A 13,944-nucleotide genomic window follows, 5' to 3' on the forward strand; every position below is an offset into this window, starting at 1 on the left:
TTAACGTCCTGGAAAGGCTCTTTCGGAAAAAAAATAACAAATAAACCCTCATCCCTAACCTCTCCAATTAAGACTGACCTCCATGGATAAATTCAACTAAAACATGGCTCCCTAGCGTAAAAACTGCATTGATGTGGCCCCACTGGGCACCTCCCAGCTGGGCTATTAACAGTGTTAAGAAATACTTGGGAAAAAGGCCAAGAGATTGAGGATTTTATCTCTTTATTACATTATTTCTACCTTCCTCCAATCAAGTAGCAAAATATCTATTCTTTTACAAAGGGTGGGAGTTGCAAGGGAGAGGCATCTGGTTGAAGGTTTTCAAAGTGGTCCTTTCCGGATGATGGGGACGGCTTAGGCTGCCAAAATATTCAATGCGGTCTTAGGCTGCATTAACGTGAAGTGTTAACACGTGAAGTATTAACACCACTTTGTAATGCCTTGGTAAGCCCACACTTGGAATACTGCATCCAGTTTTGGTCACCACGATATAAAAAAGATGTTGAGACTCTAGAAGGAGTGCAGAGAAGAGCAACAAAGATGATTAGGGAGCTGGAAGCTAACATATATGAACAGGTGCAGGAATTGGGTACTGTATGTCTAGTTTAATGAAAAGAAGGACTGAGGGGTAACATGATAGCAGTCTTCCAATATCTCAGGGGTGCCACAAAGAAAAAGGGGTCAATGTATTCTCCAAAGCACCTGAAGGCAGGACAAGAAGCAGCGGATGGAAACTCATCAAAGAAAGAAGCAACCTAGAAATAAGGAGAATTTTCCTGAGCAATCTAGTTCAGACATGTCAAACACAAGGCCCGGGGGGGGGGCGGATCCGGCCCGCGAAGTGGTTTCATGTGGCCCGCGAAGCCATCCTGGAAACAGTGAGGGAACGGTCCCCGCTGCCTTGGTCCTGGCCCAGAGACCCTCCTTCTGCCAGAGACCCCCATATCTGTCCCACTCCTGCCCAGGCCCCCATAGGCACCCTTGATGCGAACGATGTAGAGCTGGCCATGCCCACCCAGTAGGCCATACGCACTCCAGCTGCGCCCACCCAGTAGGCTGCGCCCACCCTGGCCAAACCCACCCGGCTCCCCGAGGGCAACCACAATGCTGATGTGGCCCTCAATGAAATTGAGTTTGACACCCCTGATCTAGATCACGTGAAGTATTAACACTACTTTATAATACCTTGGTAAGATCACACTTAGAATATTGCATCCGGTTTTTGTCGCCACGATGCAAAAAGATGTTGAGACTCTAGAATGAGTGCAGAGAAGGGCCACAAAGATGATTAGGGGACTAGAGGCTAAAACATATGAAGAACAGTTGCAGGACCCGGGTTATGTCTAGTTCAACAAAGAGAAGGACTAGGGTGTTATAACAGTAAGTCTTCCACTATTTCAGGGACTGTTCCAAAGAAGAGGGAATCAAGCTATTCTCCAAAGCATCTGAAGGCAGAACAAGAAGCAATAGATGGAAATTGATCAAAGAGAGCTTCAATCTAACATTAAGGAGAAATGTCCTGACAGTGAGAACAATTAATCATTGGATTAATTAATCAGTGTCTGTTTATTGATCTGGTCTACACTGAAGGGCTAACGCAGTCCCTCTCTAAGCCCAAAAGCCTATGCAGAATAGCGATGAAGATGTCCAACTGGAAGCAGGAAGCTCCCAGTTCTAATCCCTTCTCAACCATGGAAAGATCCCTGGCTGACCTTGTTTCCAATCACTCTCTCAGCCTGACCTCTCACAGATTTATTGTGGTAGGGAAAATTTGAGGATGGAGTGATATAAACATCTAGATGACTGGATGTCTGGATGGATGGGCGGACAGTCAAAAAGGGTAAATTGCTTGGAAAATCAGCATGAAGTAATGCTTAGAGCAGGGGTCCCCAAGCCCCAGTCCGCGGACCTGTACCGGATCGCGGCATGCCAGCAACTGGTCCGCACAAACAAGCAAAGCCCCAGCTGTGGGATGCAAGGCAGCACACAAACCCACGCCCCCTCTGGTCCGTGGAAAAACCTCTCTCCACAAAAACGGTCCCTGGTGCCCAAAAGGTTGGGGACCTCTGGCTTAGAGTACTGAATTAGCACCAAAGAGACATGGGGTTTATTTAAGTCTCAGCCCGAGAAGTTCACAAGAAGTTCACAACTCCTCTCTTTCAACCCATCCTATCTCACAGCATGGTTGTTGAGAGGGAAAAGAGGAAGAGGGAGGAGTGTGTATATACCACCGAAATCACATCGATAAAAGATGGGATATAAATCTAACACAGAAATGAATAAATAATAAATGAATAATAAATAAATGGGTGTTCCTGATGGCCTTAAATGCCTTAAATCCTAACAGCCATGAACCTCAAGTTCTCAAGGTATAACCTTAAATCCCACTGGCCGTGAACCTCAAGTTCTCAAGATATAACCTTATATCCAATTGGCCATGAACCTCAAGATCTCTGTCCTAAGTGCATATAGGGAAGAATTTCATTTGACCAAAACCTCGACCAAATTCACAAACAAGCAGATGGAATGATACATACCTATATACCGAGTCAAATGACGTATATTGCACTTTATCATCCCTCCAAGCAAAGAGCTCCATTTTATATCAATCTGTACTCTTGCAATATTTAAGTTTGAATCAAGAAAGTGTCTGTTCTGTTGGTGGTTCGTCCAAGAGCTGATATGGTTCTAAGCTAGGCTGATTTTTTAAAAAAAAGTCTCATTTCATTTCGACAGTTGCAGTCTAAGCAAATTCAGCACGATTCTCTTCTTCCTATAAAATTTTGTTATTGAATTTGCCCGATGCAAATAGCAGTTTTGATTCTGGAAACAGATGTGATGGCTTTAATCAGTCGCCAGTACAAAAGGCTTTTCAAAGGCTTTGATTCCCCATCTAGATAAATGATAATACGATTGAAGAAAAGACAAAACACAGAAGCCAGCAAGTTACTCTAAAGCAGACATGTCAAACACAAGGCCCGGGGGCCAGATCCGGCCCACGAAGTGGTTTCATGTGGCCCGCGAAGCCATCCTGGAAACAGTGAGGGAACGGCCCCCCACTGCCTTGGCCCTGGCCCAGAGACCCTCCTTCTGCCAGAGACCCTCAGATCTGTCCCATTCCTGCCCAGGCCCCCATAGGCACCCTTGATGCCAATGATGTAGAGCTGGCCACGCCCACCCAGTAGGCCATACGGGCTCTAGCCATGCCCACCCAGTAGGCCACGCCCACCCTGGTCATACCCACCCGGCCCCTTGAGGAGAACCGCAATGCTGATGCGGCCCTCAATGAAATTGAGTTTGACACCCCTGCTCTAAAGGATTGTGAGAGAATAATATGAAATAAAATGGAAGAAAATATTTTAGCTTAACAAAATGTAGGTTAATGTGCTGAACTTGATATGAAACTGAAAGCCTAATCTCATTATAACCCAGGTGAGATATAAAAGGCAACTGGAAGGAACGATAAATTGCGACTGACTCCAAATAAATTGGGTATTTGCTCAGGATTTGGTCCTTAATTGAAAAAAATATATATAGGCAGTGATCATGAGGCCAGCGTACTTTAATGGTTAGGTATGCTGGTTATCAGGGACACGGTGGCTCAGTGGGTTAGGACACTGAGCTTGTCGATCAGAAGGTTGGCAGTTTGGTGGGTCAAATCCCGAGTGCCATGTAACAGAGTGAGCGCCTGTTACTCGTCCCAGCTTCTGCCAACCTAGCAGTTCGAAAGCACGTAAAAATGCAAGTAGAAAAATAGGGACCACTACGGTGGGAAGGTAACAGCGTTCCGTGCGCCTTTGGCGTCTAGTCATGCCGGCCACATGACCACGAAGACATCCTCAGACAAGCGCTGGCTCTTCGGCTTTGAAATGGAGATGAGCACCGGCCCCTAGAGTTGGAAACGACTAGCACGCATGTGCGGGGGAAACTTTACCTTTACTTTATGCTGGTTATCAATGTGCCACGGGAAACAGTTCTTTTAAAAATCCCTATCACTAAATTCCAACAGGTAAAAGGAATAAAAACTAAACAAGCCAGACCTAAAAATAAAAACTAAAATTAAAGGTTATTATCTTATTTAGGAGCAAGACATGGAAGACATCTATGACAATAACAATAGCATTCAGATTTATATTATTATTATTTATTATTATTATTTATTAAATTTTTATACCGCCCTTCTCCCGAAGGACTCAGGGTGGTGTACAGGGCAATAAGTATCAGAATATAAATACAAAAGTTAAAAAAGAAGTTAAAAAGAATTAAATAATCATGCCCAATATAATACAATAATTAAAACTATGTTAAAATTAGATCCAACCCTAAACCCATCAAACCAGGCCAGATTGTTCAAATAGATAAGTTTTTAAATTGTGCCGGAAGGAGCGAAGGTCGGGGGCCATCCGGAGCTCAACCGGCAAGCGGTTCCATAGGTCTGGCGCGCCCACAGAGAAGGCCCTCCCCCTGGGGGCCACCAATCGACATTCTCTGATCGGAGGCACTCTGAGGAGGCCCTCTCTGTGGGAGCGCACTGGACGGAGGGAGGTTGATGCCGGCAGCAGGTGCTGCCATAGGTAATCCGGACCCATGCCATGTAGGGCTTTATAGGTCATTACCAGCACCTTGAATCTCACTATGCTGCCCATAGTGCTTTACAGCCTTCTCTAAGCAGTTTTTACAGCCCCCAACAATCTGGGTCCTCATTTTACCGACCTCAGAAGGATGGAAGGCTGAGTTAACCTGAGGTCCATCAGGATCAAACTATACACTGTAGGCAGAATTAGCCTGCAAAACTGCACCACCATTCCTGATCTCCAAATTGATAACACCAGTGGTGGGATTCAGCCAGTTCACACCACTTCGGCAGAACCAGTAGCTAATTTTTTTTGTTGCTCAGGCCCAGAATGGACTTCCGGAAGCGGCATCCACACAGAGAACCAGTTGTTCACCTATTTCAATCCCACCACTGGATAACACTAAGGAACAAGTTAAAAGTAAAAAGGAAGTTGGTTTAAGTTGAACTTCAGAAGAACCTCATGTGATCCGACATACCTCTGGAAGAAAGTCAGCAAAGACATTGTATAGCCAAACTGGGACTTTAGACCTACTTATAGTGTAATTAAAGGGACGCAGTGGCTCAGTGGGTTAGGACGCTGAGCTTGTCAATCAGAAGGTCGGCAGTTTGGCGGGTCAAATCCCGAGTGCCGCATAACAGAGTGAGCGCCTGTTACTCGTCCCAGCTTCTGCCAACCTAGCAGTTCGAAAGCACGTAAAAATGCAAGTAGAAAAATAGGGACCACTACAGTGGGAAGGTAACAGTGTTCCGTGCGCCTTTGCCGTCTAGTCATGAAGGCCACATGACCACGGAGACGTCCTCGGAGAAGCGCTGGCTCCTCGGCTTTGAAACGGAGATGAGCCGCTAGAGTTGGAAACGACTAGCACGCATGTGCGGGGGAACCTTTACCTTACTATAGTGTAATTGTCCAAAGAATGGTGTGGTAGCCTAGAGCAGAGGTCTCCAACCTCTTGGGCACCAGGGACCGGTTCCACGGAGAAAGGTTTTTCCACGGACTGGAGAGTGTGTGGTTTTGTGCACTGCCTGCATCCCATGGATGGGGCTTTGCTTGTTTGTGTGGACCAGTTGCTGGCATGCTGTGGCCTGGTACTGGTCCACGGACCGGGGGTTGGGGACCCCAACCTAGAGGTTCTCACAGCCTCACAATCAAGAGGCTGTGAGTTCGATCCTAGATAGTGGGGCACAGTGAGTAACTGTCTGCTGTGAACTCTGCATAGGCATCAGGAAGGGCATTCAGCCAGTAAACACTAGGGCTCTGTTCAGTCACTCTAACTCCACCCCAATGGAAAGGATTACAGGATCATTAAAGGAAAAAAAATAGTGTAATTGTCTACTTCCAGAACAAGTGGTTAAAAAAAAAACCCTGCCTTGATTAGTAGTTTAACAGGAGTTTAAACATGCTTGGGATAGACACATGTCTACCGTCCCACAAAAATTTAAAAAATAAAAATAAAAATAAATGAAATAAATAACAATACAATAATAAACAGACAAAATAAATAAAAAATGTGATAATTTAAAAAATAAACTTGATGAACCACCGGGTCTTTTTCTGCTATCAGTTTTCAGATTTTCTATGTTTAACAGGGTTAAACGTGTTGTGGGAACGGAGTCAATGTACTGGACAAACTCAGGTAAAGCAATGAAAAGAAGTGAGAATGTTGTGTGTTAGAATGTTTTGTGAATGTAGCTATTCTGGACAGAACTGAATCAGACAGGCTAATGAGATTCATTTTAAAGCAGCTTCCACATTAATGGTGACGAAAAACAGGATTCTTGCAGGTAGATGGATCTGGGCTTTGGAGAACTATGATCACTACAGCTACACAATGTAAGAATGTTTCCCATTGAGAAGCAACCACAAGATGTCACTCTACACCCTTTATTTACTGTGCCAAGAAAGCATCCAGATCTAATGCACAAGTGTTAGGAAGTTATACATAAAACTATTGTGTTACTAAAAACAATGTCACAGAAAACATATCAAGAACATGCCTGCATGGTAGACACAGCACAGGGCAGCCTTCTCCCTGCAAACCACCTTTCCTGAGGCTGAAACTCCAACAAACTCTAGGCCAGGGGTAGGCAACCTAGGCTCTTTTATGACTCGTGGACTTCAACTCCCAGAATCCCTGAGCCAGCCATGCTGAGGGAAAAGGGAGAGGTTTCCAAGCTGAGCCATGGTGGCTCAGGAATTCTGGGAGTTGAAGTCCACAAGTCATGAAGGGGTCATAGTTTCCCCCATGCTGGCTGAGGAATTCTGGGAGTTGAAGTCCACGAGTCATAAAAGAGCCAAGGTTGCCTACCCCTGCCCTAGTCCTTCTCTTCCTACTAGAGTCATAGAACATAGAATCACACGGCTGGATGGAACCTCAGAGGTCTTCTAGTCCAACCCCCTAATCACAAGTCCTTAAATGTTGGTTGCCATTTAAATGAAATATAGCAGTATGCAAAAATGTTGTGCCCTTGATGATTCCAGCCCTGAAACAGGCCACGACAAACATGGAACAAGATATTTGAGGTGGCCCAGGCATGGTTTCACTTTGAAACAGACCTATTTTGAATCTTCCTGGCTTAGAGCATTTCCAGAGCTCCTAACTCATTCCAAGACGGGGATGTTCCCTGATGGAAGATTGTGCATGCATCCAACAAAGCCAACCATTTAAAAAGTGGTCTTGTGTATATGTGGTCTTGGTCTTGGCAATGTGTAAATTGTATTGTGGGAAGTCAGACCCTCCCACCCCCCCCGAGAAAGAAATATTTTGGGAGATATTTAAAAAGCAGAATATATTTCCCCAAAGAAATAATAGAAAATCTTAGGCAGAAATCATCACCCCCAAGTCTCTCTGCCCCCAAGCACAAACCAGGTCTGTAGAAATTTATTTATTTTATTTATTTATTTAGATTTATATACCGCCCTTTCCCGAAGGACTCAGGGCGGTTTACAGGGCATTTAAAAAAGAGTCAATACAAACGTTAAAACAAATTTAAAAAGATTAAATAAAACCCTGAGAACAGTAAAAACCCAATTAAAATTAAAATTAAAAAATTCTCAGCCTGGGCCAGAGAGCTCGAAGAGCCAGGTCTTCAGGTCCCGGCGGAATGAACGGAGGTTGGGGGCAGTCCTAAGCTCCACAGGCAGCTGGTTCCACAGGGCAGGCGCACCCACTGAGAAGGCCCTACTCCTGGGTGTTACCCGCCGGCAATCTTTAACCGGCGGCACCCTGAGAAGACCCTCCCTGTGGGAGCGCACTGGACGAAGGGAGCTTGATGCTGGCAGCAGGTGTTCCCTCAAATATCCCGGACCCTCGCCATTTAGGGCTTTATAGGTCATCACCAGCACCTTGAATCTCACCCGGAGGGCAACCGGAAGCCAATGCAGCTCACGGAGTAGAGGTGTTACATGGGAGTATCGGGAGACCCCCATCACGACTCGCGCGGCTGCATTCTGCACCAGCTGAAGCAGATCTGATAATCCTATTCAGAAAAGTTGGAGCCAGGAAGCTAGAAGCTGATGAGATTAGAAAGACAAAGACCCCTAAAATCTACATACCCCACCCAAACTCTAAAAGACATGACCTTTGGGACCTAACAGGATTAACCCACCACCATCAGAATACCCAATGGATATGCTCGGAAGCTCAGGTCAAAGTTCATGACACAGGAACAGGAAACAACCTCAAAAGCCCGAGAAGGTATAAAAACCCACCACTCCCAGCTACATGTGGTCAGCTTTCCCAGAGCCTCATTTTTTCTGGCTCTCCTCTTCAATAAACTACCAACCTTCTTTCTGAAACAGTCCCCATTTCGTTTATTCCTGGCTTGGACTGGACCCTGATGCAGATTTTTCTTTCAACAGTATGTCAGAGCACAAAAGCTACAAGGAGGCAGGATTTAAAACCCAGAGATAAATCCACTTAGGCTAAAAACTGCAACGGCAACAATAGCACTTTAAAGAGAAGGTAGGAGATGCAAGCACATTAAACATGGCAATCGACCCCAAATGGTCTCAAACAGATGTCAGGAACATGATTATTAAAAACAGAAATTATGTAACCAAACCTGATTATTGATTACGCAAGAGCATTATCTTCCAGCCTGGAATACGCTCGGACGACTGCTTTAGAAAAACCAGCAGTTCTAAGCCATTAAATTGCAAAACAATTTTATAATGAGGGATTATGTGCTTTCCCATTTCAATCTCTTTAGTAGTATTAAAAAAGCACCATGGGAAGGAAAGAAGCTCATTCCAAGTCAGGAAGAATAATAAATATGTGTATTTTTATCTCGAACACCACATTTTTTTTCCCCTCTCAGACTGTTGATTCAGTAGGTAAATTCTTTCATCCTAAAAGCTGGTTTGGACAATCACTCTTAAGCCAAAATAAAACACATAAATCTTTTCATCATTTGTGCAACTCATATGCTTTAATCATTATAAAACCAGAAAACTACATTTTACCATTTTATCTAAACAGCAAAAGACATGGGTGCCAGTTCAAGAGGAAGCCAGGATATTAAGCCATCATCTATCAATGAATTAATATTCCTGATTCCTAGTTAGGATAGTTATTGTATGATAATCGCTACGGTTTTCCCAATTTGTGGTTAATAAGTTCATAATTTTTGCTTCCTGCGAGGAAAAAAGGAAAAGGGTCCGCGTGTGTAGAAAAATCTTGGTTTAATAAAATACAATCCGCTGAATACATCTTTGCATTAGGAAACTTCTCGCTTTTTTTTTAACTTCTTCTAAAAAAATTTAACCAAGGGGGGAAAAAAATACAAAAACAAACCAAACAGAACAACAACAACAAAATCCCCATCATTTCTATCAATGTATCTTACCGACCCTTCCTCTGAAGAGGAAACATTTACAGACTTAAGACTTAAGACCCATTTATTTCAACAAGCTGGCTGGCCTGATGGGGTACGTTAGGGTTTTTAATGGGTTTCTTATATTGTTATTGTTTTTTATCTGGGCACTTGTTTAATTCTCTTTTAATTTTTGTATTTGCTATTTATATATGCCCTGTTCACCGCCCTGAGTCCTTCGGGAGAAGGGCGGTATACAAATTTAATAAAATATAAAATATAAATATAAATATAAAATATTTCAAAATTGTGCATTATAGGTTCCAGACAAATTCAGGAATTGGTGCTATTTTTTTTTATTTTTTTTTGCTTCCAAGATCGGAGCTGTTGCAACGATGTAGAAGCAGCAGTTTGAATGACTGGGAGCCTAATCAAGGTGCAAAGAAACCTGTGAACAGGTAAGTTCCACTTTGATTTTGGTAAGTACGGTACCTCCACTCCAGGCACTTCCTGTTGCTATCTTTACATCACATTTCCCTCACCCTCAGCCATGCCTTGGAGAAAGGAAAGAAGGAAGCAATTATGGGCACTATCACACCATTAGCAGAGAATCCTTTTCCAGAATTAGAAGCACGCAGCAGGAAAACAGAGGCTATTGTATCATTTCTGCCAAGAAGAGAATCCCAGATTCTTATTCTGGAGGACATTTTTTTTTTGCACAACCCCACGGCTTCATGATTGTTCTGCTCCCATTTGGGAGGGTTTGTTTTTTTTTCAATAGAAGAGAAAACCTGTAGCTCAGGATTGAACTGTGAGGTCTTGGGGTGCTCTCTGAATTTGCTTGTTTTGTTTTGCAGAGGTTTCATTATCTAATTAGGTAACATCACCAGTGCTGGTGTGTAAACAACAGATTAATCAAGAAACCACCGAAAACACTTCCATCAATACTCACAGGGCACTCACGTATAACTAGAGAACAAGCCCCATTCCCTTCTAGCAATGATGATGTTAATAGAATAGAATAGAATAGAATGGAATGGAATGGAATGGAATGGAATGGAATGGAATGGAGTGGAGTGGAGTGGAGTGGAGTGGAGTGGAGTGGAGTGGAGTGGAGTGGAGTGGAGTGGAGTGGAGTAGAGTAGAGTAGAGTAGAGTAGAGTAGAGTAGAGTAGAATAGAATAGAATAGAATAGAATAGAATAGAATAGAATAGAATAGAATAGAACAGAATAGAACAGAGTAGAGTAGAGTAGAGTAGAGTAGAGTAGAGTAGAACAGAATATAGAATAGAATCAAATAGAGTAGAACAGAATTTAGAATAGAGTAGAATAGAGTAGAGTAGAACAGAATATAGAATAGAGTAGAATAGAGTAGAGTAATAGAATAGAATAGAATAGAATAGAATAGAATAGAATAGAATAGAATAGAATAGAATAGAATAGAATAGAATAGAATAGAATAGAATAGAATAGAATGGAGTACAGTAGAGTAGAGTAGAGTAGAGTAGGATAAAGTAAGATAGAGTAGGATAGAGTAGAATAGAAAATATAATAGAATGGAATGGAATGGAATAGGATAGGACAGAACAGATCAGAACAGAACAGAATAGGATAGGAGCTGGAAGGAACCTTGGAGGTCTTCTAGTCCAGCCCCCCACTCAAGCAGGAGAACCTATACCATCTCAGACAAGTGACTGTCTAGCCTCTTCTGAAAAATCCCCAGTGATGGAGCACCCACAATTTCTGAAAACAAGCTGTTCCACTGGTTAATTGTCCTCACTGTCAGGAAGTTTCTCCTTAATTCCAGGCTGCTTCTCTCTTTGTTCAGTTTCCAACCATTGTTTCTTGTTATCTAATTGGGTAATGAAACGTCTGCAAGAAAACAGGAAGCACCCAGGGACCCTATAGGTATTGTTATATATGGATGGTAAATTCCTATCCAACAATTCTGTCTGTCCTGAAAGCATTTACATAATGGATTCAGTCTGGTTACTGAAAACCTATGATCTCGGTTAGCCCAAGATATTAAAGGACTAGGTTCGCATAATAAAAGGAAGTCATGCTTGTAACCAAGGAAGCTGATCATGAAATCAGATATTAGATCTTTGAATTGATCTGGTTAAGGGTCTTTATGCAAACATGGATACTGCGAGATCTGTAAAAACTGCTTCCATACTAGTCTCCTCAGAGAAATTGCTGGCAATGGGAATTCTTTTGGAATATTTATAAAACTCAAAGCACCTTTAGGATAAAGGGAGATATGCTCCTCCTTGTCTTTGGCAGTGATAATTGATAAGAAATTATATTATCATCCCGTCAGCAATGTGTGGCATCGATGAAACAGCAGTACAGATAGTCCTCCAGTTACAACTGTTCGTTTAGTGACTGTTCAGTTACAACGGCACTGGGAAAAGTGATTTGGGACCATTTTTCAGCATGATCACCGTTGCAGCATCCCTAAGATCACGGTCACGTGATCAGAATTGGGAGGCTTGGAAACTGGCATGTATTTATGACGGTTGCAGTGTCCCGGCATCACGAGATCATCTTTTGCCATCCTCTGACAAGCAAAGTCAATAGGAAAACCAGATTCACTTAACCACCATGTGACTAATTTAACAACTGCAGTGATTCACGTGGCAAGAAAGGTCGTAAAACGGGGCAAAAATTCACTTAACCACTGTCTTGCTGAGCAACAGACAAGCTGTGGTCGTAAGTCGAGGGCTACTTGCATTAAACCTCCTTTAGCTTTCCGTAGAGGGCATTGGCAAGGGAACCATGGTTCTGAGCAAGCTAGAAAAGCTTTTGGTCTCAAGAGGTTCTCAAACATCCAGGTCATGGTTGTCCCAACAGTGCTTTCCCAAATGTCAACTGGACTTTCGTGGGGGGCTTTTTTTCCCTTGAAAATGTTTCGCTTCTCATCCAAGAAGCTTCAGAACTGAAGAAGCTTCTTGGATGAGAAGCGAAACATTTTCAAGGACAAAAAAAACCCCCAAGGAAGTCCAATTGCCTTTTGGAAAAGCACCTTTGGACTAGGGCAGGGGTCCCCAACCCCACGGGCCGTGGACCGGGACCGGGCCATGCCATGCCAGCAACCGGTCCGCACAAACAAGCAAAGCCCCATCTGTGGGATGCAGGCAGCACACAAAATGACACACTTTCCGGTCCGTGGAAAAACCTTTGTCCGTGGAACTGGTCCTTGGTGCCCAAAAGGTTGGGGGCCTCTAGACTAGGCAAACTTTTGCTCCTCTGTTTTCCAATGGCAGAAAATTCTTTTCCCCCCCCCCCAAAAAAAATAATGGCTCCTTTAAAAAATGGGTGACCTTTCCTATAAAGCAAGTAGCATGAAAAAAAGACTTGCCTTCCATGGGGTTATATTTATAATTATTATAACTGATAAAGCAAACTAAGCGCAATAGTATGCAGTATTCCCAGATCTCAGGAAGAGTTTTGGGGACCTCTTTCAAAAGCCATCCAGGATAACATCCAAATAAATGAAAACATAAAAGCACGAAAAAGGTAGCATTTGTTCACATACCTAGCAAAGCCTGGAACAAACTGCTTTTAAAGATGCCCATCACCTTCTTAATGGCTTTTTTCAGTTGTTGCTCCTCGGGCTTTTTTAACTTCTTACAATAATCTTCCAGAAGTGCTAAAGCTCGATCAGTATCTAAAGCAAACAATAACAGAACCATGGTTAGCCCAAATACTTAACATATATTTGCCTTGCCTTCTAGCTAATAAAAAGAGAGAAAGAACCTGTGGCTCAGCAAGTTAAAAACAGCTGCCTAAGATACAATCAGCCCAGGTTCGAATCTCAGATAAAGGGTATGACTGACTGATGAGAACATAAAGAGTTCGAAATGGCCATCTCAGCCTCCCAAAATTCTTTATTAGCAACTTGAATAATTTGCACAAATAATGAGCTGTCATAGTTGACTATATCCTGTGGATACGCCTTGAGATAGGCCAAAAACAGGAATGTAAGAGTTAATTAGCAAGGTGTTTTCAAAAAGCCTTGACAAATACTTAACATATATTTGCCTTGCCTTCTAGCTAATAAAAAGAGAGAAAGAACCTGTGGCTCAGCAAGTTAAAAACAACTGCCTAATATACAATCAGCCCAGGTTCGAATCTCAGATAAAGGGTATGACTGACTGATGAGAACATAAAGAGTTCGAAATGGCCATCTCAGCCTCCCAAAATTCTTTATTAGCAACTTGAATAATTTGCACAAATAATGAGCTGTCATAGTTGACTATATCCTGTGGATACGCCTTGAGATAGGCCAAAAACAGGAATGAAAGAGTTAATTAGCAAGGTGTTTTCAAAAAGCCTTGACAAATACTTAACATATATTTGCCTTGCCTTCTAGCTAATAAAAAGAGAGAAAGAACCTGTGGCTCAGCAAGTAAAAAACAACTGCCTAATATACAATCAGCCCAGGTTCGAATCTCAGATAAAGGGTATGACTGACTGATGAGAACATAAAGAGTTCGAAATGGCCATCTCAGCCTCCCAAAATTCTTTATTAGCAACTTGAATAATTTGCACA

The 13,944-nt window shown here is 42.8% G+C and overlaps 1 protein-coding gene across 1 annotated transcript in view; it reads right to left on the minus strand.

The window, feature by feature from the left end:
- Positions 1 to 13,944, minus strand: part of DLG2 (discs large MAGUK scaffold protein 2) — a gene marked incomplete at both ends in the record, with an annotated part of 1,055,326 nt that overhangs the window by 1,021,523 nt on the left and 19,859 nt on the right. Inside the window, one exon of the mRNA XM_083362102.1 lies at positions 12,928 to 13,059. Coding sequence (XP_083218228.1) covers positions 12,928 to 13,059 — 132 coding nt within the window. The remainder of the gene's footprint in view (positions 1 to 12,927; positions 13,060 to 13,944) is intronic.

This window comes from Vipera ursinii, assembly GCF_947247035.1.
Source record: "Vipera ursinii genome assembly, chromosome: 4".
Taxonomy (NCBI): Eukaryota; Metazoa; Chordata; class Lepidosauria; order Squamata; family Viperidae; genus Vipera; species Vipera ursinii.